The 22,833-nt window shown below is 37.7% G+C and overlaps 1 protein-coding gene across 2 annotated transcripts in view; it reads left to right on the forward strand.

The window, feature by feature from the left end:
* Positions 1-1,364: 1,364 nt before the first annotated feature.
* EPC1 (enhancer of polycomb homolog 1) overlaps positions 1,365-22,833 on the forward strand; it is a 110,762-nt gene continuing 89,293 nt past the window's right edge. The window contains exon 1 of one of the 2 annotated variants that reach the window (XM_019035343.4): positions 1,365-1,664. In XM_019035343.4, the coding sequence (XP_018890888.1) occupies positions 1,662-1,664 (3 nt within the window). In that variant the 5' untranslated portion in view covers positions 1,365-1,661. The remainder of the gene's footprint in view (positions 1,665-22,833) is intronic. The other variant, XM_055352986.2, reaches the window with a different exon arrangement.

A 22,833-nucleotide genomic window follows, 5' to 3' on the forward strand; every position in this document is an offset into this window, starting at 1 on the left:
TGTATGTGTATGTGTGTGTATATGTGCATGTGTGTGTATGTGTGTGGTGTGTGTGGGGAGGGGAAGAGGTTGTGAAGAATGTAGATAATTCCCCACCCCTTTCTTAATCCAGTTCCTTTAAACCCTGTTCTCTCCTTGGCTCGTTAGAAAATTTAGTGGGCAAAGAATTTTTACTGAATATGTTGACACATGTATGCAGTATTTGACACATTACGATCTTTGTCGACTTTTCTGACTTTACATTAGCAAGCATAGTCTTGCGTCTGTTTAACGTTCATTTTTTTAAAGTCTTAGATTTTGTCTTTATTTAAAAGCCCAGTTGCAACCACCAAATACCTGACTCAGCTCACAACTAGAGACCGAGCATCAAATTTCCCAGCCCACTTAATTTGAAAGCCTGCCAAGATAGGTGAAAGACCTTATAAATATGTAAAGCAGGAAGTTCGAATTACAGTCAAGTAAATCTCTAGTGATTGATGTTCTTTTCAAAACAATTTTAAAAAACTAATAATGACCAGCACATTTCTGAGACCCTCTTAGCAAAGGTTTCCCCCGAATTCAGACTCAATGGTGTACTTTCAGTACTGTATTTATTTTGGATTTTTACCACTTCCTGGAGGCCAGGAGGAGGCACAGTGGGAGGATCCTAAAAAACTCAGTACCACAGCCATTTTGTTTGTAAGGCAGAGTGGTAGAATTCTGTCAGCCAGTAAAGGTTTTTGAAACAGTTTTTAAGGGGGGCGGGGGAGGGGGCGGGGGAGGGGGCGGGAATATGCCTATTGTTTTCATTTAACCGCTAAATTCATTATTTTATTTTACTTTTTGCACACATCGTAGTTACTGTAAGAAATTATATTTTTTTTCCCAAGGAATTAAAGATCTCGGAGCTAAAGGAGTCATGAATTTTGTTCCAGGATGACTGGCTTCTCTAGGTACCTTCATGAGATCAAATCGAAAAAATATTTTGATGGACATCGTTTTTACATGGCCAGGTTTGCATGCAGATGATCTATCGAGTGGTTGAAAAGGATCAACAATTTGCTCAAGAAAAACATGATAATGCTGTTTTAAAAAAAAAACAAAAACAAAAAACAAACAAAAAAACCCCACATCCAAGAAGCCAGAGTGTTCCTTCAGATGTTAAAAGGGGCATTCCCCCGAGCTCACAGGCAGCCGTGGGTGCTATTGTCTTGCAGTGTCACTTCATAGAGAGCTTAGACTTTTGTCATTTTGGTGGCTGTGCTTTTAAAAGCCCAGTGTAAAATGGCACACACACTGCATTTTTTTCCGAGCTGCAGGAGGCGGGGGCAGCGGGGGATAGTGCAGACTGTAGGGACACTGCCCTCCCAGCCAATCAGCGCTCGCCTGCTTGCCATCGCAAAGTTGTTAACCCCAGAGTCTTCTGGCTGTGCTGCCTCCTCTGCTTTTAATCTTCTGTGGATATTTCTCCGATTTCCCCCAAAAGCCCACAGATCCTGACGGAAGCCACCCCATTCGGCCACCGATCATGGAAGAAAGTATTACTTTTTATTTACCAAACATTTTAAAGATGTTGGAAGATCCATATGCTGCCTGGAGGCTGTTGTTTCTAGGGACACAAGTATCCAGCCTATATTGTTACAATTTTTTTTCAAGAACTGCCGTCTTCTTTGCCTGCACTAATGGTAAGTTTGTAATTTTCACCATTTATGTCAGTCTTTGAAAGAGCCACCGGCTAAAACGGATTTTCATTGTGTTTCTTCTAACAAAACCAATCTTTGTATTTTTCTTTAGCTTTGATCTCTGCACGTTCTACCTAATCTTGCCTGGTTAATTTTTACCAAAAGAAAAAAAAATAGTTTTTTTTTTCATTGTTAAAGCTAAATGTTTATAATATAAATTATACTTTAATTACTGTGAACTACAGAGGAACTCAGATATTTCAAGATGGACTTGTTTTGTGCCAGTAATGTTGGCAATGCCAAATATGTGCATATCCTCTTTATAAAAATTATGTCTTACCTAATTTGTCCAGGACTCAATTATCAGCAGGCAAACTATGGATATAGTTTTTTTTTAAATGGACCTATTGTGGTTCTCTTGATAGATTACTTGGATACAAACTACAGAAAAGCTGCCCTTGGTATAATGAAGGTGGAGGTTGACATAACCGGGTTTATATTAAGTTATGGCTGTTACTAAATAGTGGATATTTTATTTGCTGATCAGATCTCAACTTGTAGTCTACGATATTATTTCTTTGAAGCTCTTCATTAGATAATCTTTGCAGATCTATCTTGTTTTTCTCCTATAAGGTACATTTGGGAGACATTTTGTAATTTTTGGCATTTTTCTAATTTTTTTTTCTTTTTGCACACGGTGGGAGATCTTTTTTGTTTTGCATTGATCTGTGTTGGTGGCGCTGTAGTGCTCCTCAACAATTTATGTCAGTTTCACTAAAAGAAAAAAGGAAGAAAAAAAAAGAGGTGGGGCAAGATTTGATCTATTCTCTTCTCCCTTTATTTTCTTAAAGAAAGTTCATTTTAGTCAGTGGAAGTATTCAGTTGTGTTATTTAAATGTTTTCTGTGAACTGTGAACTATGGTGAGAGCAGACATGTCGTCACAACCAGCCGAGGGAACATCAGGGACAGGCATGCAGTTTGCAGTTGTTTTATCTGATCTGATTTATCATCTCTATATCAGAATTATTCAGTAATAAGCTGTCGATTTATCCTTTTAGTAACATTTTGCGTTTTCCTTATATTACAAAATTGTATGTGTTAGTGTATTTTCAATTTAACCAAATGTCTGAGTTTTAGTTCCTTCAACATTGTAAAAGTTGAATTTCATTTTGAACCTAGGGATTTCTTAAATAACTATTCTAAGTTTCTCCTGAGGTTTTCCTAATAAATAGTCATATAATAATTCCCACATTATTGTTTGTTTCATTTTGAAATGATACTTCAACTGAATTACAGATAGCCTTGTTTTAAAAATAACAAATATTTTGGAATAAGATAATTTTTTAAGAATATGTGCACAATTGCTTTTGGCTTTAAAAATTTTGATGTTCACATATCTAAATGCAGGACTATATCTTTTCCATCTTTGTTCTTATTGAGTTATCTGATTAGAGAATGTGGGATTTAGGCCCAAAGCCTCCCAAGAACAAAAATGTGTTACGATCTGACATAGGTTTTACTGGTCTCTGTAAACATTTTAGTTGTTTATGGAGATAGTAAGTGTGTCCTTAGTTCATAAAGAAAGTGGGACGAATCAGTAATTGAACCCTAAAGCGTATTTTTTTTTGGTCACATAAAATAAAAACAACTGAAATAGTACACTAGACCACTTTTCCATAAGATTGAAGATATTATTTTTTGAAAGAGTGAACATTTCAAGAAGTATTATTTAGCGTGTTTACCCACTTTGAAATACGTAAATGCTCATTTCACTTTTTAATCATTTAACAGGTTGAAGTAAAAGGATGTGTGAAAATGGCTAAAAATAGTATTTCTGTTTTTTGTGTCTCTATACTCTATCTATATATCCCTTTCCTTGAACTTCAAAAATAATTATGTATTAGCCCATATTTTGTTTATACTATGCTATAAAAATGTGAAAATGTTCACTGTAACATTTTAGCTATTCGTAAAATGTAAATGCCCCATCAAGGCTGGTTTTTGACATTATAGATTATTTATAGAATGAAATACTGCAGGTGTAAATATATTATCTAACCCTCTGGTTATGCTGGAGAGTTTAGTTCTCTGAAGTTGATCTACCAAATAAAATATACTTTCCAACACATGTATTGCTAAAATAGTCTGCTATTCAGAATGGCGATAATTTTTATTTTATTTAATCTCTGAAAACTAAACATGTGTATATAAGGTAGCCCCCCTTTAAAAACAAACTGATGCTCTGAAGTCCATATGGAGCTATGCAATGCTCTTTGTTCTCCTACATCATTGACTATTACATCATTGATTATGAAGTAACTATTATAGTTAAATCTTCACTTTTAAAAATCCTTCATATATATTTATATGACTGATAACATTTTATATATGACTCTTACGTCACTCAGTATTTAAGGAGGTTGAAATCTATGAGGCAAAAGCAGGTCACTATTTTATATTATTCTCCATTTTAAAATCCACCTTGAGCTTCATTTTAGCTCTTGATTCCTTGAACATTAATTTTTTAAATTGATAACATTTTTATAGAAATTTAGTTCATGAGCTTGGTGTGATTGTGATTAGAATTATAACAAATGTTTGGATTAAAAGCCTTTATTTATTAAATTTAGCAGATAGAGAACTAACTCAGTCTTTCATGGTAACAGTTGCTAGATCATGGACAATAAAAAATTATTTTAAAAAATTCCCAAAATGTCATTTTAGTCAACAGTTACACACTTATTTCTTTCCTGAACACCATTTTATCAGATAATAGCAAGTAGCAAAATTTACTATATTGTCATATCATTTTTCTCATCCTGCCCATTCCTCTGATGGAGGGAGGGGCTAATGAGTAGTGAAATCACCGAAAAACAGGTTGCAGAAAGCAGAAAGAAATAATGCCAAAGACATGGAGAATCTGTAAATCAAATTAGAAACAATAAACCTCAGAAAAATGAACTTGAAATTATGGAGCTCAATCAATAACAAATAAACTGAAAATTATATTAAGACAATGTAATGAACCAACACAATTTCCTAATTTATTAACTTGCATTCATTAGTATTGTTAAAGACTGAGGAAGTTTCAGGTTAGCCAAACTCATTAGATAATAGGTAATGGTAGGGTGAGGTAACAAAGGGAAGAAAGATTTAGAGATGTTAAGCTGACCAAACATAAAATGCTAAAAATATTAGCCAGGGCTAATCTAATCTACCTTAGAATGAACTTTTTTAAAAGAAGAAAATATAAAATAAAATTCTATCCTGTGAAACCACGCACAATATAGACCTGAAATTGTCTGTTTCCAATTCTACCCACTTCTCATGCATATTTACCTCTGTTATTTGCTAGATGTGTTACTACTTTCCATAAGACGATACAGATACACTACTGTCCTCCTCAGCACGGTTTTGCAAAGGAAAACAAGAGGAAAATGATACACAAAATGTGTGTTTGTGTTATGGCTTTGTTTTTGATCTTTCCAAAATGATTATCAAATGGAGAATCTAAAGGGAAAGTAAAGCAGATGTATAATTTTATAAATATTTTTATGAAAAAGATAAAAGCAGATTTTATAATTGATTTGTTCAACATTTGTTTCTATTTTTATTCGGGGGTTTGTTTATTCTAGATCTTCCCCCACCTATTATGTATCATTCTGATAAGATGCTATGATGCAATATTAAGCAAAAGAGGCAAGGATTCCTGCTGTAATGGAGTCTACACTCCAATGTGGTTCAGAGTTCTAAAGATACTTTAAATCTAAGGTCTTAGATGTGTGAGATTCCCAAATGAAGGCCAAATAATATTTTTGGAAAAAAATATTTTTTTAATTTAGATCTGTTTAAATAGGATTTGACAAGTGTTCTTCCACTGAAGGACCATGATTCGGGCATCAAGTACTCACATATTGGGGTTGGGAGAGGATGTAGCCCTTAAGCTTTAGATATAACCCAAATAGATGCTACAGATGGTTGCCTAATACAAATTCCTATTGCAAAATGAGAAATGAAACTTTGATTTATTGGCTAGAGAAAAGAGATGAAGAGAGGATCACTCTGGTAGCAGGAGTTTTGGGCATGTCCCTGTGAGATCCATTTGATGAAAACATTTTTTAAAACATGGTAGGGCCTCATTTTGCACATTTTGCTCACAGTGTCATCAAATAAACATCATGGTAAATATAAACTGTGAAGATGAAGCAGGGAAATAAAATTAGTATTGAAGTATTATATTAGAACTAAAATTTTTATTTTAGAACCTTCTGTAATAATTTCTAATGGTATATATAATAGAAATTTTAAAAATAAAAACATATTTTAATTTATGAAAATAATATAATTAGACACTTAGCTAATGGTAAATTAGTTAAACATATCAGGTATGGAGCAGGAAAGTAAGACTGATGTTATTTCTATACAGATGAATTGGAGGAGAAGGAACTATTTATTAAGGAATCTCTATGTGGGTTAAGATGATCTCAGGAATAAAGTTACCAGATTATTGTGTCATACAGCCAATTAATCTATAGTAGCTAGGTGTGTTATATTACTTAGTTTGCTTTCATACTAACATAGAACCCTACTGATAGTGGCATAAAAAATAAGGACATTAGTTTTTCAACTAAATGTGTAATCAGGTGGCAAGTGAGTTCTAGGTTTGGTTCAATAGTGAGTTTTAGATTTGGTTCAACAATGTTATTAAGATACTTTAACCTTTTACGTTGCCATAACGTCAGCAATGTCTTTCCTCATAGTCACAAAGTGGCTGCTGCAGACCCAGGCATCATATCCTAATATTAAAATATCCAAAGTGAGGAGAGTTACTCTTATTCATCTTGTTGTAAAGGAAGAAATCGTTTCTCAGAAGCCCCATAGCACAGTGTTTCTTAGAGCTCATTGGCCAGGTTTGTAGGATGTGCTTATACCTAAACCAGTCACTGACAAGGGGACTGAAATTACCAGGATTTGTTTAACTAGGCAAGATGTTTAGAAGGGTGAACATCTGCTGAATATTTAGAGCTCAATAAGGTTAGCACTTAATTGCTTTATGTAAACTTGAACTGTTTTGTATAAACATTCTTGAGTGATTAAAACATTAGTATCTGTTTTCTCAGTGGCCAGATATGTCACTTGTGGGCTAATTTTAAAAATAACAAAAACAACATTTGATTAGAGCTTACTATGTTCCAGCCTGCAGCCTAAATGCCACCTCTATCTTCTTAAATCTTCACACAAAATTAGGAAACAGGGCAATCATTATACCCATTTTGCAGCCAAGGAAACTGAGGCATAGAGAGGTTTATACCCCAGACGCTTGGCCCATGTTACACAGAAATGAAAAACCTAGAGTTTGAACTTGGGAAGTCTGAAATCAGAGGCTGTGTACTTACCTCCTTTTCTTTACTATCACATGAGATATTTGTAAAATTGGTGTTCTCTAACTTTTATTTTATTCTATTTTATTTAAACCGAGTTTCGCTCTTGTCACCCAGGCTGAAGTGCAATGGCACAATCTCAGCTCATTGCAACCTCCGCCTCCCGGGTTCAAGCAGTTCTCCTGCCTCAGCCTCCCAAGTAGCTGGGATTACAGGCGCCCGCCACCACACCCAGCTAATTTTTTTTGTATTTTTAGTAGAGATGGGATTTTGCCATGTTGGCCAGGCTAGTCTCGAACTCCTGATCTCAGGTGATCCACCCACCTCGGCTGCCAAAGTGCTGGGATTACAGGCATGGGCCACCGCGCCCGGCCTGACTTATCTTTTAAATGCGCTCTATGATATTGCTGTTGAATCTTCTGGTTAATTTATTACTTTGTAAATCTAACAGTGTTTTCCTAGAATGAGTAACCGGCCTTCTGATTTATCAATCATATACAGATGAAATTTTGTATGTTGAATTTGCGTCTGATACATTTGTACTTGTACTTTACCTCCTCTCTTCAGGAACATCTCATGAAATTCTTTCAGACAAATTTTTACAGGGAAAAGAAGATCAAAGCCTAGAGATTCAGTGAGGCCTTTTTGAAGGGAGTAAATTCATGATTCATAACATTAGGTCCAGATGGAATATTGGCATCTATTTCGCAATATGTAAGGCCAATGGTATGTACTGAAATGTTTCAGTCTTTATAACTTTGGCATATATGGAAGCTTTCACCTCTGGGACATTTTGCGGGGTTTTGTTGTACTCTAGATCAGTGGATCGCAAACTTTGGTGTGCCCTAGAATCACCTGGAGGGCTTATTGAAACACAGATTCCCAGGCCCCCACCACAAGAGTTACAGGTTCAGCTGGCCTGTGGTGGGGCATGAGAATTTTCATTTCTTAGTTCCCAGGTGATGAGATGCTGTTGGTCCAGGCAGCAACATTTGAGAACACTGCTCTAGAGTATCAAAGGCTGTCTGCCATGATAAGTATTTTGGCTTTGAAATATGGATTGCAAACTTTGAAAGGGTGTCATTTAATTTTTGGCAAAAGGAATTAATATATACATATTTCAATATTAAATAGGATGTTCAGGGTAGGCTGATTGAAAAGGTGAGAGTTGAGCAAAGACTTGAAGGAGGAATCTTTTTGTTTTATTTTTTGAGATGGAGTCTCCCTCTGCTGCCCAGTCTGAAGTGCAGTGGCTCGATCTTGGCTCACTGCAAGCTCCGCCTCCTGGTTTCAAGCAATTCTCCTGCCTCAGCCTCCCCGAGTAGCTGGGACTACTGCACCACCCCACCCAGCTAATTTTTGTGTGTGTGTATTTTTAGTAGAGATGAGGTTTCACCATGTTGGCCAGGCTGGTCTCGAACTCTTGACCTCAGGTGATCCACCCGCCTCGGCCTCCCAAAGTGCTGGGATTACAGGGGTGAGCCACCGCACCCGGCCATGGAGGATTCTCCTTATGCTTTAGCATTAATATCACGTTTAAAATTTATTTGCCAACGAGTCATTAATGTGTGTATTTTTACCTTTTTAAAATAGCACTCATACTTTACAAGTGATTTTTTTAAAGTAGGTAAAAGTAGAGTTTAGTTTTGCTCAATATCAAGGTCCATCTGTGAGAGACCTGAATCTGTGTCATTTTGCCGTTTTTCTCAAGATTTTATTCCACCAACCACCAATGCCCCATATTCACTAGTAGGACATAGTATCCATGAGACTGAGAAAGGGAAGCTGCCATGCCAATGACCTATATTTAGCTCTGAAACTCAGGCCACTGCTCCAATCCACTGGAAACTCTCCATCCTCCAAGATAGAGGTCACAATCCCCAGTTGAAAAACACTGCAACATGCCAAAGAATGAAGAGGACCATTTCCAAGAGTTTAATTGCTTTGCGGTTCCATTATTAAGTTATGAGACTTCAGAAATTTTTAGTTCTGAAGGTGTTCATTCATTTGTCAAGAAACAAATTACCAACCTAAATGAGGGAGGAAAAAAACAGCAAATTCCATGTCCTTTCTATCCTCAGAAGCCATTATAAGCTTCAAGCCATCCTTCCATACCATACCAGCTTCTTAAGAAGAAGCTGGTATGAAGTATCCTGAAGAGGCATAAGCAGTGAGTTTGGGCTAGTGTGGTCTAGAATTAAAAAGAGTCATTCAGCATCTATTTAATAGTAGACTCAGATCATTTAAAATTGCCTAAAACTCCAGAACTGTGCTGTCCAATACGGTACTCACTAGTAACATGTGGCTATTTGAATTAACTTAAATTTGAATTAACTTAAATTTTAAAGTTCATTTTCCCAGTCACACTATCCACATTTCAAGTGGTCCATAGCTACACCCAGCCAGTAGCTACCATATCGGACAGCACAGATTTATGGCACATTTCCATGACTGCCCAAAGCTCTATTGAACAGCCCTGGTCTAGAATGATTCTGGGTCCTTCAGATCATGAGAGGCTCACACTCTTGCACCACTGGTTCTCAACTCTGCCTGTATGGAGAATCACCCAGAAACTTAAAAACAAAATGTCTATGCCCTTCCCTAAAAAGTTTTGGTTTAGTTGGACTGGATGGGATCTGGAAATAAATATTTCCCAAAAGTTGTCCGTGGGATCCTAGCAGTCAGGGTTGAGAATTGCTAAGTTATAGAGACAGGCTTACGGCTATTGAAGAAAGCCACTAAACCAAAAATTTGGGGGAAGTTTTTGTAGACTAGCCAGGCTACTTCTCATCTCCATCTTTCAAAACCCACTATCCATCTCCTAGGAGGTGAGGGAGGCCCAGACCTACATAAAGATTAATGACAGTGAAACCAGTTCTGTGGAGTTAAGCAATAAATTGACTGCCTAATGAACACAAACTTTTGCTGGAAGAAAACCAGCCCTGTAACTCCTCTTCAGTTATGAGTTATTTGATGCCCTTCAGAGTGGGTCTTATATATTGAAAGGCTATTCAGAAGTTAATTCCAGTTTTTAAAATATATATAAAAAGTTTTTAGCTTATATATTCAAAGTAGTAGTTCTCCATTATGCTTTAAAATTTAGTATACAAATCTTATCATATTCATAAATCTTGCAAATTTTAGAAATCATGATCCTTTAAATAATATCTGGTCTTATCTGTAGCATGACTTAATTAAACACCTCCCAACTTTTTACACTGAATTTATAAATTTAGTACATATAATTGCCTTCTTTAGTACTTTGTAAACATTTTCAAGAAGATAAAATCTTACAGATCTAATAATTTAACTTCTAAACATGGTAACTCTTAAGTTCGCTCTAATGTTTCAATAATACACATAAACTTAGTAAGAATTCTGCTTAAAAGTCTAATAGGCTGACCTCTTACTCCATTAGGTCAAGTGTTCTTAAATAGTACAATTACTTACACTAAAAAAAAAATGCAGTACTTTCGACAGCACATTCTAAATCTTTCTGGAGTTAAAATATGCTTACCTGTTAAAAGAACCGTTATGACCTACCCAAACAATTTGGGGTGTTGTCTTCCCAAGTAAATTTTTTGGTCTGCCTTCTTAGCTTGTTCAAATTTTTTGACGAACAGTGGTTTTGGTTGGAACACAACTAGATCCTTGTTTGAGACACTGATAGGGTGTAGTGAGCCTTATTTATATTTACTGTATTTTTTATTTTAAAAAAAGGTATTCTGAAGGCCTACTTGTCTTAGATATCGAGTCGTATCATTTCCTATTTTCAAGTCATGTTAGAATCTATGGCTACATCAATTGAAAAATACCTGGGTTTTGCACTTCCTAACCTTTTAGAATATTCAGCTGTCTTTTATATCTAAATCTAAATACCTTTGAATTTGGCAGAATGTCATATTCTTTCACATTGTCTCGTAGGACAATCAACTCTTCCAGATATTTCTGATCCTTGACTGACTGAATTTCTCTCATGGCTTTGTCTGGCTATGTGGTCACAATTTCCAATGTTATTCTATTGACAAGGTTTTTTAGCTTCCAGAATAGCTGACCAGAAGCCTCTCCATCCACATTTCTATTGCAGACATTAGGAGACCACTTGAAGTACACGGCTTTGTCTGATCTGTTCAGAGTTCCTAACTTTGCCCTTTACTACCAATTGTCCAGACCCTCAGTTTCTTCTTCTATCAAACAAGGTAATATTACTTAATCTCACATGGCTGTTGAGAGAACACAATGAGTTAGTGCATCTAAAGTGCCTTGAATAGCACCAGACTTGCCATAAGTACTCAAGATGTACTCTAAGTTCTGTATTTCTTAGACAAACCTGATTTCAGAGATCAAAATAGGCCTTACACAGTGAGATGCGAATTTAAAAGATCACCCCATTCAGGTGTATGGATTTTGCAGTATTAAAGATGCTGCCTGGAATAGGTCATTATCTTCTCCAAGTACTCTGTTAAGTCAATGAGTCACATAGAGTATAAGGTTTATTATCTGCTTTTCTTTCATTAAATAAATCTTTATTGAATTTCTACTACATTGAAAAACCAAACCAAAACAAAACAAACAAAAAAAACACTTCCCTGAGCCATAAAGGAGAAGGTAGTTTTGACTGGAACCTTGAAGGATGGGTAAACTTTCAGCAGATAAAGATTGAGAGAAGACCTTCCAGGTAGAGAAAGCAGTGTGGGCACAGGCAAAGATGGAAGAACACACGTGGCTGTGGGAAACACAGCTAGAAGTCAGTGCGGATAGAGAGTAGGCTATGATGTGCAGAGGTTAGACACTGGGAGAGACAGGTCCATGAGAGTAGCTTGGACTAACACAGGGAGGGTTTGGAATCCCAAGCTGGGGAACCTAGAAATCAGGCATTGCCCACAGAACACCAGTTCAAATGCTTGCGTCAACTGCCAGAAAATGATGAAGGGATAAATAAAGAGGGAACTACTTCTTTCTTTTATTTGTCTGTTAACCCATTAGCATTGTGGAGGGAAACTCCAACAGTCTGGGTCTCTTGCCAGGTAAGTTTTGATGGCGGAGTAAAGAGAAGTAGAAAAGGTTGGAAGTTTGGGACAATTTTCAGTAAGTGTGGACACTGGACAGCAGGGGGCAGCATAAGGGCACCAAAAAGTTGAAAGATGCAGAAGACATTCGCTTATGTAACATTTCCTGACAATTGTGAGTTTACATTTATAAGGCTACTTATATTAGTAACTTAGCATTCTTCTCCCAAAAATGAACAGAAAATGACAGAGAAAAGACGAAAGAAAAATAACAATTGCACTGTGTTAGGCTGGCTAACAGCAGAATGGCACTGCTGTTTATTTGAGAGGATAGAAACAGGCAGTTGTCTGCTTATTATTTCCTTTCAAATAAATACAAACTCAGAATTCAATACAAATGTGTACATTTCAATTGGAAAACACACCTTTATATGACTTTACGATTTTGCATTTTTAAAAATACATTTGTTCAGCTATACTGTATTCACAAGTTTCCCTAGTGAAAAAGTGGGGAAACTTGAAAAAATATATCATTTAAAAAGAATTGAAAGTTTAATATACATGTTATTTTATATGCCAATATATGGAATTTTAAATTTTGAGTTTTTATGATTATGAAATTTTCTGGGCTTTTAAATTAAAATTTTTTCTTTATGTCTAAAATTCAAAATTATCTATATTACATCTAATCAGATTCTTCTAGTGAAATTCATCTCTTACTAACCTTTTTAAAAGTTTCTTCAGCTATTGTTTTAGAAAAGTTTGGGGCCGGGCACGGTGGCTCATGCCAGTCTTTACATTAATAAGAATAGCGAAAGGCTGGGTGTGGTGGCTTATGCCAGTAATCCCAGCACTTTGGGAGGCCAAGGTGGGCAGATCACTTGAGGTCAGGAGTTCGAGACCAGCCTGGCCAACATGGCAATACCTCTACTAAAAATACAAAAATTAGCCAGGTGTGGTGGCTGGTGCCTGTAATCCCAGCTATTCAGGAGGCTGAGGCAGGAGAATCACTTGAACCCAGCAGCTGGAGGTTGCAGTGAGCCAAGATCGTGCCACTGCACTCAAGCCTGGACAACAGAGCAAGACTCTTTCTCAAAAAATTAAAAATACATACATACATACATACATACATACATACATACATACATACATAGTTTGGATGGTTAGTGATATTAAGAGTGGAAAACTGGAAATTTCCATGTAGATTTTTTTTTAACACTGGAATTTGCCATGGCAAAGGCTACATTATACTCAGCTGCAATCTCTCTATCCAACTTGTGAGGAAGATGGTAGCACACTGCTTCATACCCTCACACTTAAGGAGAAACCTCTCTGTCTGTGTTCCTTCATGATTCTTTCAATGCCTGTCACACGTTTTGAAGGTTGTGATCACTGTGTGGGTTGCACTCTGTGTGCTGCTTTTGTTCTGTCATTTTGCTTTTTTATATATACCTCTTTACATGTATTGATATAATACCTCATATTTATCACTATAAATGGCCAAAAAAATTGATGGCAGACTATTCTTATGATTATCAAATACTGATTTCCAGTTTTAATAAGGAAAATCTGAAACAATGAATAAATCTGGGGCTTAAGCTGGTTAGCATTAAACTTCATTCTTCAATATCACAATTGAAAATAAATTACTCTGTAAGGTAACTTCATGAAAAATTACCTATTTTTTTATTCTAATCACTTGTAAATCTGGGCATATAAAGATATCAAGTTATTTAAAATGTTACCTTTCAAACTAGAGTTTACAAGCAGGGTGTGCCTGCTTGTGTTTATAGGAAGTAAGTTCACTAACGGCAAGAGCAACATTTTCTTTTATATTTCCCCTGGCTTATAGTACAATGCTTTTGCACAGAGGTGGGGCCCAATAAACAAAACAAGGTTAGGAAAACTTATTAAAGCATCATATGAAACATAAACATGTTTCGTAATGTAGATTTAAAAGTACTCGTGGTCGTCGTTGTTGTTGTTTTTAGCCTGAGTTTCGCTTTTATTGCCCAGGCTGGAGTGCTGTGGCATGGTCTCAGCTCACTGCAACCTCCTCTTCCCGGGTTCAAGCGATTCTCCTGCCTCAGCCTCCCAAGTAGCTGGGATTACAGGCACGCGCCACCATGCCATGTTAATTGTGTATTTTTAGTAGAGACGGGGTTTCACCATGTTGGCCAGGCTGGTCTCGAACTCCTAACCTCAGGTGATCCACCCATCTTGGCCCCCCAAAGCGCTGGGATTACAGATTTGAGCCATTGCACCTGTCCTTTTTTTTTTTTTTTTTTTTTTTTTTGTGAGACGGAGCTCTCTCTGTTGCCCAGGTTGGAGTGCAGTGGCGTGATCTCGGCTCAGTGCAACCTCTGCCTCCCGGGTTCAAGCGATTCTCCTGCCTCGGCCCCCCAAATAGCAGAGATTACAGGTGCACCACTATGCCCAGCCAGTTTTCTCTTTTTTGAATTTTAGTAGAGACAGGGGTTTCACCATGTTGGCCAGGCTGGTCTGGAACTCCTGACCTCAAATGATTCACCTGCCTCAGCCTCCCAAAGTGCTAGGATTACATGCATGAACCATGTCCCCGGCCTAAATGTACTCTTCATATTTCCATCATATGTTTCAAATTGTGAAACTGGTTAGAGTGCGACTGTTATTGTTCTTGTTGTTGTTGGTATTTTTCTCAGTGCCTAAATAAGACTGTGCTAATTATTTTCTTACATAGAAATTCTCCTCACTTTCTAGTGAAACTATCAGACTAATTGCAGATCTTTTATTACTAGATGGTTATTTTGATCTGCTTTAGCCTTTATGCTAAAGTTTGCATCTTTTCATATTAATTCTGAGTCCTTGTTATCTAGTTTTAGTGACATATTTATAAACAACACTGATTCCTCAAATCACATTTGACCACACTTAAGGCAGAGTTACTTCTACTGACCATCCTGTAAGAACATTTTGTTTAACCACCAAGTGTCACCAGTTACTAACTAATAGGCCATAACTCTCTGACTCAGGGATTGAAATTACGTTCCCTAGGGCATGTCTTCCAGAACTTTTTCTCTTATACTTCTCTTAGTGCTTTCTTTAGTATGTAAACCAGGGGTATCCAATCTTTTGGCTTCCCTGGGCCACATTGGAAGAAGCAGAATTGTCTTAGGCCAAAAAATATACAAACAATAGCTGATGAGCTGAAAAAAAAAAAATCATGAAAAAATTCTCGTAATATTTTAAGAAAGCTTATGAATTTGTGCTGGGCTGCATTCAAAGCTGTCCTGGGCTGCGTGTGTCCCACAGGCCACACGTTGGAAGGTTGCAGGTTGGACGAGCTTGATAAATATATAGTTAGAAAATACCAAAGGCATAGTTTCTTTAGAAATCACATGTCTCAAAGTAAATTATCTTTTCTTGGCTTTTTACATTTAAAAAATTTCATGTATTCCCTATTTTCTATAAACTACAAAAAATAAAAATAAAAACAATAATAAAATTTGAGAGTTGAAAGAGTTGGGAAGGGTTGAGTCTCACTCCTTCTTTTCAAAGTTGAGGAGATGGAAGCCCAGGGATATTAACATCAAGACCATTCAACTAGGTGGTGGCAGAGCCAGGATTGAAACTTACATTCTTTAAAATAAAAGCTTGCAAATAACTTTGTAATACAGTTAAGGTAACCCAGCATGGATTAATTTTTAATTCATTGATGACTGTAATTATAAAAATGTCACATGGCTTAAAAAAATTTTTGCTTTTTAAAAATACCCTGAGTAACCAACATGATGGGGCTGGGCACAATACCTCATGCCTGTAAGCCCAGCACTTTGGGAGGCTGAGGCGGGCAGATCACCTGAGGACAAGAGTTCGAGACCGGCCTGGCCAACATGGCAAAACCCCATCTTTACTAAAAATACAAAAATTAGCCGGTGTGATGGTGGGCACCTGTAATCCTAGCTACTTGGGAGGCTAAGACAGGAGAATCACTTGAACCCGGGACACAGAGGTTGCAGTGAGCCAAGATCACACCATTGCACTCCAGCCTGGGTGACAAGAGTGAAACTGCATCTAAAAAAAAAAAAAAAAGGCCAACATGATGGACACGATACTATTATAAAATTAGACTTTTTCTCTGTACATAAAATTGTTTTGTTTTTTATTCCCACTGAGAATTAAGAAAAGAGAATATTTTAAGAAAGACCATTATACAGAGGATAGTTCAAAATTCATGCTGAAGAGCTAATGCTTTTCAAGTAGATTGAGCAAGTTTAGCTATTTGGAAAAGCACAGTTATTGGAACAACTCAAGAAAACAAAGGCAAAAAGAGTTCTGTTAAGACAGAAGAAAGGAAACTATATATTGGAAATACACACAATAGTGTCCCCTACAAGCCTGGTGTAAAGAAGCGTATATACACATGTGTGTGCACACTAGTATTTTTGTGAATTGAAAGAGAAAGGATAGAGTTTGAGAATTTATTTAAGAAGGAACACTTTTTTAAAAATTCAGAATAGCATTTCTTTCTTTTAAAGGTCTAGGTTTTTAGTATTTTTGTTCAAGGGAAAGAATGACTGACAGCTAGTGTAAACCCAGCTTAGCATTTATGTTAAAATGAAGGTAATTAGAACCTGGCTCAGGATACTCAGGGGCAACTGACTTTCCACCCTACAGTGAAAATTATTCCTTACTCTTTCTTCAAGAAAAAACGGGCTGAGCACGATAGCTCAAGTTTGCGGTTCCAGTACTTTCGGAGGCCAAGGCAGGCAGATCCCTTGAGCATGGGAGTTCAAGACCAGCCTGGGCAACATGGTGAAAATACAAAATTTTCTCTGCAAAAAAATACAAAAATTAGCCAGGTGTGGTGGCACATGCCTGTGGTCCCAGGTGCTCAGGAGGCTGAGGTGGGATGATTGCCTGAGCCTGGGAGGTCAAGGTTGCAGTGAGCCGAGATTGTGCCACTGCACTCTAGCCCAGGTGACAGAGTGAAACCCTGTCTCTCAGTTAATAAAGAGTTGTCTCCCTCTTCCTGTTACAGATACTTTTACTAATATAGATTTCCTTTATGGATGTAAATTTCTTTTACAAAAGTGTAGCAGAAATACAGGTTCAGTAGCTGGCTACTTGCAGAGTTCGCTTACCAAGGAGGTATGGTGTAAAGAAGGTGAATTTTTGTTCCTAAAGCTAGCTTAGGAGAAGAAGTACAGGCTTCCTGCCTTAACGGTACTGCTTCTCTTCTGGAGCAGAAAGCAGGCACTTTTAAAAGGGGGCCTAACATGAATGGCACACGGGAGGAAGCAAGCAGATGGGGTATCCATGTGTTAGTTTGGTGCCTTATCTACCAGGCAGTTGAGTTGGCATCTTTGTGGGCCAAAAACTATCCAGGTGGGAGAGAGTTTTGTAGCAGGCATACTGTATTAGTTTGTTCTTGCATTGTCATAAATACCTGAGACTGCGTAATTTATAAAGAAAAGAGATTTAATTGGCTCATGCTTCAGCACGCTTTATAGGAGGCATGATGCTGGCATCTGCTTGGCTTCCGGGGAGGCCTTAGGAAACATAGTCATGGTGGAAGGTAAAGGGGGAATGAGAACTCTTATTGCCAGAGCAGGAGCAAGAGAGAGACAGGGAGCGGGGAGGTGCTACTATGCTTTTAAACAACCAGATCTCATAAAAACTCACTCACTATCATGAGAACACCACCAAGAGGATGGTGCTAAATCATTCATGAGAAATCCATCCCCTGATCCAAGCAGCTCCCACCGGACCCCACCTCCAACATTAGGGATTACAGTTCAACATGAGATTTTGGCAGGGACACATATCTAAACTATATCACATGCTTTTGTTACCAGAAAGGGGTCCCCGTCCAGGCCCCAAGAGAGGGCTCTTGGATCTCGTGCAAGAAAAAATTCAGGGCAAGACCATAAAGTGAAAGTGAGTTTAGAAAGTAAAGGAATAAAAGAATGGCTACTTCACACACAGAGCAGCCCCGAGGGCTGCTGATTGCCCATTTTTATGGTTATTTCTTAAGTATCTGCTAAAAATCTCCTTTTTTTAGAGCATGTAGGGTAACTTCCTGATGTTGCCGTGGCATTTGTAAACTGTCCTGATGCGGGTGGGAGTGTAGCAGAGGTCACTCTCATCACTATCTTGGTTTTGATGGTTTTAGCCAACTTCTTTACTGCAGCCTGCTTTATTGGTAAGGTCTTTATGACCTGTATCTTGTGCTGACCTCCTATCTCATCCTGTGACTTAGAATGCCTTAACTGTCTGGGAATGCAGCCCAGTAGGTCTCAGCCTCATTTTACCCAGCCCCTACTCAAGATGGAGTTGCTCTGGTTCAAACACCTCTGACATTTGGGGCTGTAAATTGACTATTATCTCTCAAAGCAGTCTCCCGATGGGTGAGAGTTTCGCTCTGAAGCTTGGAAGCACATAGATGAACTTGCCCCGTAGGGGGTGTCTGGTGATTGGGGGTGGGTAAAAGGTTATAATTGCATTTCTAAATGACTAAGCAGGAAGTGGGGAACAGGGAAAATGCAGAAAAGAGAAAAGAAGAGAAAACAGTAAACTATAATCGTAACTTATTCTATTTTTCTTAGAAAAATGGGGGTATTCTGTAACAAAGGATAGCTTTTCAGCGCTACTACTATACCTGCAACTTCTCAGAATAACCAGCTCAAATATGCCAAAGAAATAAATTTTGGGGGTGGCATATTCTGGTCTCCCACTGTCATATTTTGGGGTGGTATGTCCTGATCCCCAACACAATGCCTGCACATAGGCATTAATTATCTCTGTGTTACAGAGGAGGAAGCTGATGCTCATAGAAGTTATAAATCTCATCCATGTTTACAGAGCTAGAAAAAAGCAGAGCTGAGATCCAAACCCACATCATGTTTGACTCCAGAGCCAGACCTTTTAACCACTACACAACACTATATCTCTTAGCAATTTGTTTTTCTAAAGCTGTTGACCTAAAGGAAGAAGCTCAGGCATAAATACAATTTTAAGAGTTTACTTAAGCCAAAGTGAGGATGGCTGCCCAGAGCACACTTTTAAGTTGCCTTGGAGAGTGCTCCCTTGGCCTTTGTTACAAGCATGTTTTTAAAGGCAAAAGAGAACAAGGAACGGGCTGTTTGACAGGAATTCTCATTGGGTTAGAGAGACCACATTGATTACTGATTGGCTATACTTTTTTTTTTTTTTGGAGATGGTGTCTCACTCTGTCGCCCAGGCTGGAATGCAGTGGCGCGATCTCGGCTCACTGCAACCTCCGCCTCCTGGGTTCAAGCAATTCTCCTGCCTCAACCTCTCAAGTAGCTGGGACTACAGGTGCAGGCCACTGCGCCTGGCTAAGTTTCGTATTTTTAGTAGAGACGGGGTTTCACCATGTTAGCCAAGCTGGTCTCGAACTTCCGGCCTCAGGTGATCCACCCACCTTGGCCTCCCAAAGTGCAGGGATTACAGGCATGAACCACCTGATACATGTGAGATCAAATCCTTTCTATAGAGTCCTACTGCTGGTAAATGGTAAATACTAGATTCAGATCCAGATCAGCAAATATGGAAACCCGTGTTCCTTCTGGTACATCCTGCTGTGTCTCACTACACTATGTGGCTGCCTTGAATGCAAACTGTTACTTATCACTGGACTGTTTTCACACACAGCACTCACCCTGAGGCAAACAGTAGCAACCTGTGCAAAGAGGCCTTGACCCCCTGGGAGCTAGCTTGACCAGATCTGGAGATTGGGCAGCCACTGTGCAACTACCAGATGAAATCACTTGGCAATGAGAGGAAAAGAGGCAACAGGGCTCCTTGTAGACATATACATGATACAAAACTACTAAATATACATAGAAATGATACAAAACTACTAATGATACAACATATGGATGATACAAACCTACTAAATATACCTAGGAATGATACAAAATTACTAATGATACAAACATAAATGATACAAAACTACTAATGATACAAACATATGAATGATACAAAACTACTAATGATACAAACATATGAATGATACAAAAACTACTGATACAGACCTGCTAGTGATACAAACATGAATGATACAAAACTACTAATGATACAAACATACGAATGATACAAAAGTATGAAATATACCTACGAATGATACAAAATTACTAATGATACAAACATAAATGATACAAAACTACTAATGATACAAACATAAATGATAGAAAACTACTAATGATACAAACATATGAATGATACAAAACTACTAAATGGAAACAAAACAAAAAGACCTCAGAAGGTGAATGTCCTCTTTTAAATAAATTAATTTTATATAGTATCTTTCAGGTATTTGGCTTCATGTGAGAATTTCTTTTCTCTTTCCTTAGCTAAGAGTTTTGAAGCCTTTACAACACAATATTATGTTGTATACTGTACATATGAAAAATAAATCTCAGAAGAGTTAAATGATCTATTCAAAAAAATAGGGTAAAACTATCATTCAAAAAATAGCTTATATTTATTAAGCATGACTTTTGTGTCAAGCCCGTGCTATGCTGTTTTCACTGAATGCTTGCAACAACCTAGGTAATAGATTCTGTTACAATTCCTATTTTATGGATGGGGAAGCTACAGCTTTCAATAGCTTAAATTAGTGTCAAAATCTTTTAATTAAAATTCAGTGTATTCATTTTACTAGAGAAATTTTTGGAAAGAAATATAGCTAAACATTTCTTGTTAATTTGTTATTAAACCATATATACTATCAAAGTGTAGCAATCTGCTCAATTCTAGTACCTGCCAGAATTTCATCCAATTTTATATTTAAATGTCTTATATTACACAATTTTTAGCAGGATGAAACATTTTAAGACAGTAATAAAGATAATATTTTAAATTTATAAGATCTTTATGCCTTTTCAAAGTTTATTTGTCAGACTTAAGTAATTAGATGGATAACTTGATTGGAAAAACTTCTATTTCCTTGAATTGCCTAGAATGAAATTTCCTAAAGTGTGCTTTCATAGAACTAAAGGTAATAATTAACGGTGTACAGAAAGGGGTTCTATGGTCAGAGAACTTTGGAAAATACTGTGCTAAGCATCAGTAAATGGGTTTCTTTTCTGCAGGACTTCCCTGAGCCTATACATGGTGAGCCTCTACCTATCTTAAAGAGGAAGATTTAATAAGCAGTATTTCCCTAACTTACTAGTTTTATACAGAATTCTTTACATAACTCTCATTTCAGAACATCAGTATTTTATGGAGCCTAGTTTTTGAAAATGCTAAACTAATATCTGGAAAGAAATACTGATATTTAAATCCTAGGTGCTTGTCATCTACTCAGACAGATGATGAAGCAGCTAACCTTCGTCTGTGTAGACTTGGCACTATCATTATTCAAAGAACAGCAGACATTGGTTCTGTGCCTTAAACCATGAAAATTTAAACCCACTTTCTTCCCCCCTGCCCCCGCTTTTTTTTTTTTTACTCTGTTCCCCAGTCTGGAGTGCAGTGATGCGATCACAGTCCACTACAGCCTCAACCTCCTAGGCTCAAGTGATCCTCCCACCCCAGCCTCCCAAGTAGCTAGGACTACAGGTGTGCACCACCACACTCCGGCTAATTTTTGTATTTTTTGTAGAGATGGGGTCTCATTATGTTGCCCAGGCTGGTCTCAAACTCCTGGGTGCGAGTGATCCTCCTGCTTCAGCCTTGAAAAGTACTGGGTTTACAGGTGTGAGACACCACACCAATCCTAAACCCATTTTTTATTTTTATTTTAAAAGTACTATTCAGATTATATGTGTTCTTTATAACAATGAAAAGTCAGTGCATTCTATACTTTAAGAGGGTAATTCTTAAGTAAATTATTTTACAGATGCTGGATAAGTATCTTTGTCAAGTAATAGTCTCAGAAGAGTATTTAATGAGATGGGAGCATTCTCAAATTATACTGAGAAGTAGCCTGGGCGTGATGGCTCATGCCTGTAATCCCAGCACTTTGGGAGGCTGAGGTGGGTGGATCACTTGAGGTCAGGAGTTCGAGACCAGCCTGGCCAACATGGTGAAACCTTGTCTCCACTAAAAATACAAAAATTAGCTGGGTATGGTGGCAGGCACCTGTAATCCCAGCTACTCGGGAGGCTGAGGCAGGAGAATCTCATGAATCCGGGAGGTGGAGGTTGCAGTGAGTGGAGATCGTGCCATTGCACTCCAGCCTGGCAACAGAGTGAGACTCTGTCTAAAAAAAAAAAAAAAAAAAAAAATTATTGAGAAGGCCACAAAACAGAATAAACTGTATTATCTCAATATTGTAAAACCAGCCAATGAAAAGCAAAAACAAAAACTAACAAATGGGGCCAGGCATGGTGAATCACACCTATGATCCCAGCACTTTAGAAGGCTGAGGCAGGAGGACTGCTTGAGGTCAGGAGTTCAAGATCAGCCTAGCCAATGTAGCAAGACCCTGTCTCTAGAAAACAATTAAAAAATTACCCAGGCATGGTGGCACGCACCTGTAGTCCCAGCTACTGAAGGCTGAGGCAGAAGGATCACTTGAATCCAGAAGTTTGAGGCTGCAGTGAGCCGTGATAGCACAACTGCACTGCAGCCTGGGCCACAAAGCAAGATCCTGTGTCAAAACAACAACAAAACTAACAAACAAAACCAGAAAAGACCAGAAGAAACAGAAACACAAAGTGTTAACCTTATTATAAATAAATCAATTGAAACAAAAAATATCTCGTTCCAATATACATGCTGCTGCAGTGCAACTGTCTTATTTTTTGTCTTATGCGTCTCATGTTTGG

The sequence above is a fragment of the Gorilla gorilla genome, chromosome 8 (assembly GCF_029281585.2).
Source record: "Gorilla gorilla gorilla isolate KB3781 chromosome 8, NHGRI_mGorGor1-v2.1_pri, whole genome shotgun sequence".
Lineage (NCBI taxonomy): Eukaryota > Metazoa > Chordata > Mammalia > Primates > Hominidae > Gorilla > Gorilla gorilla.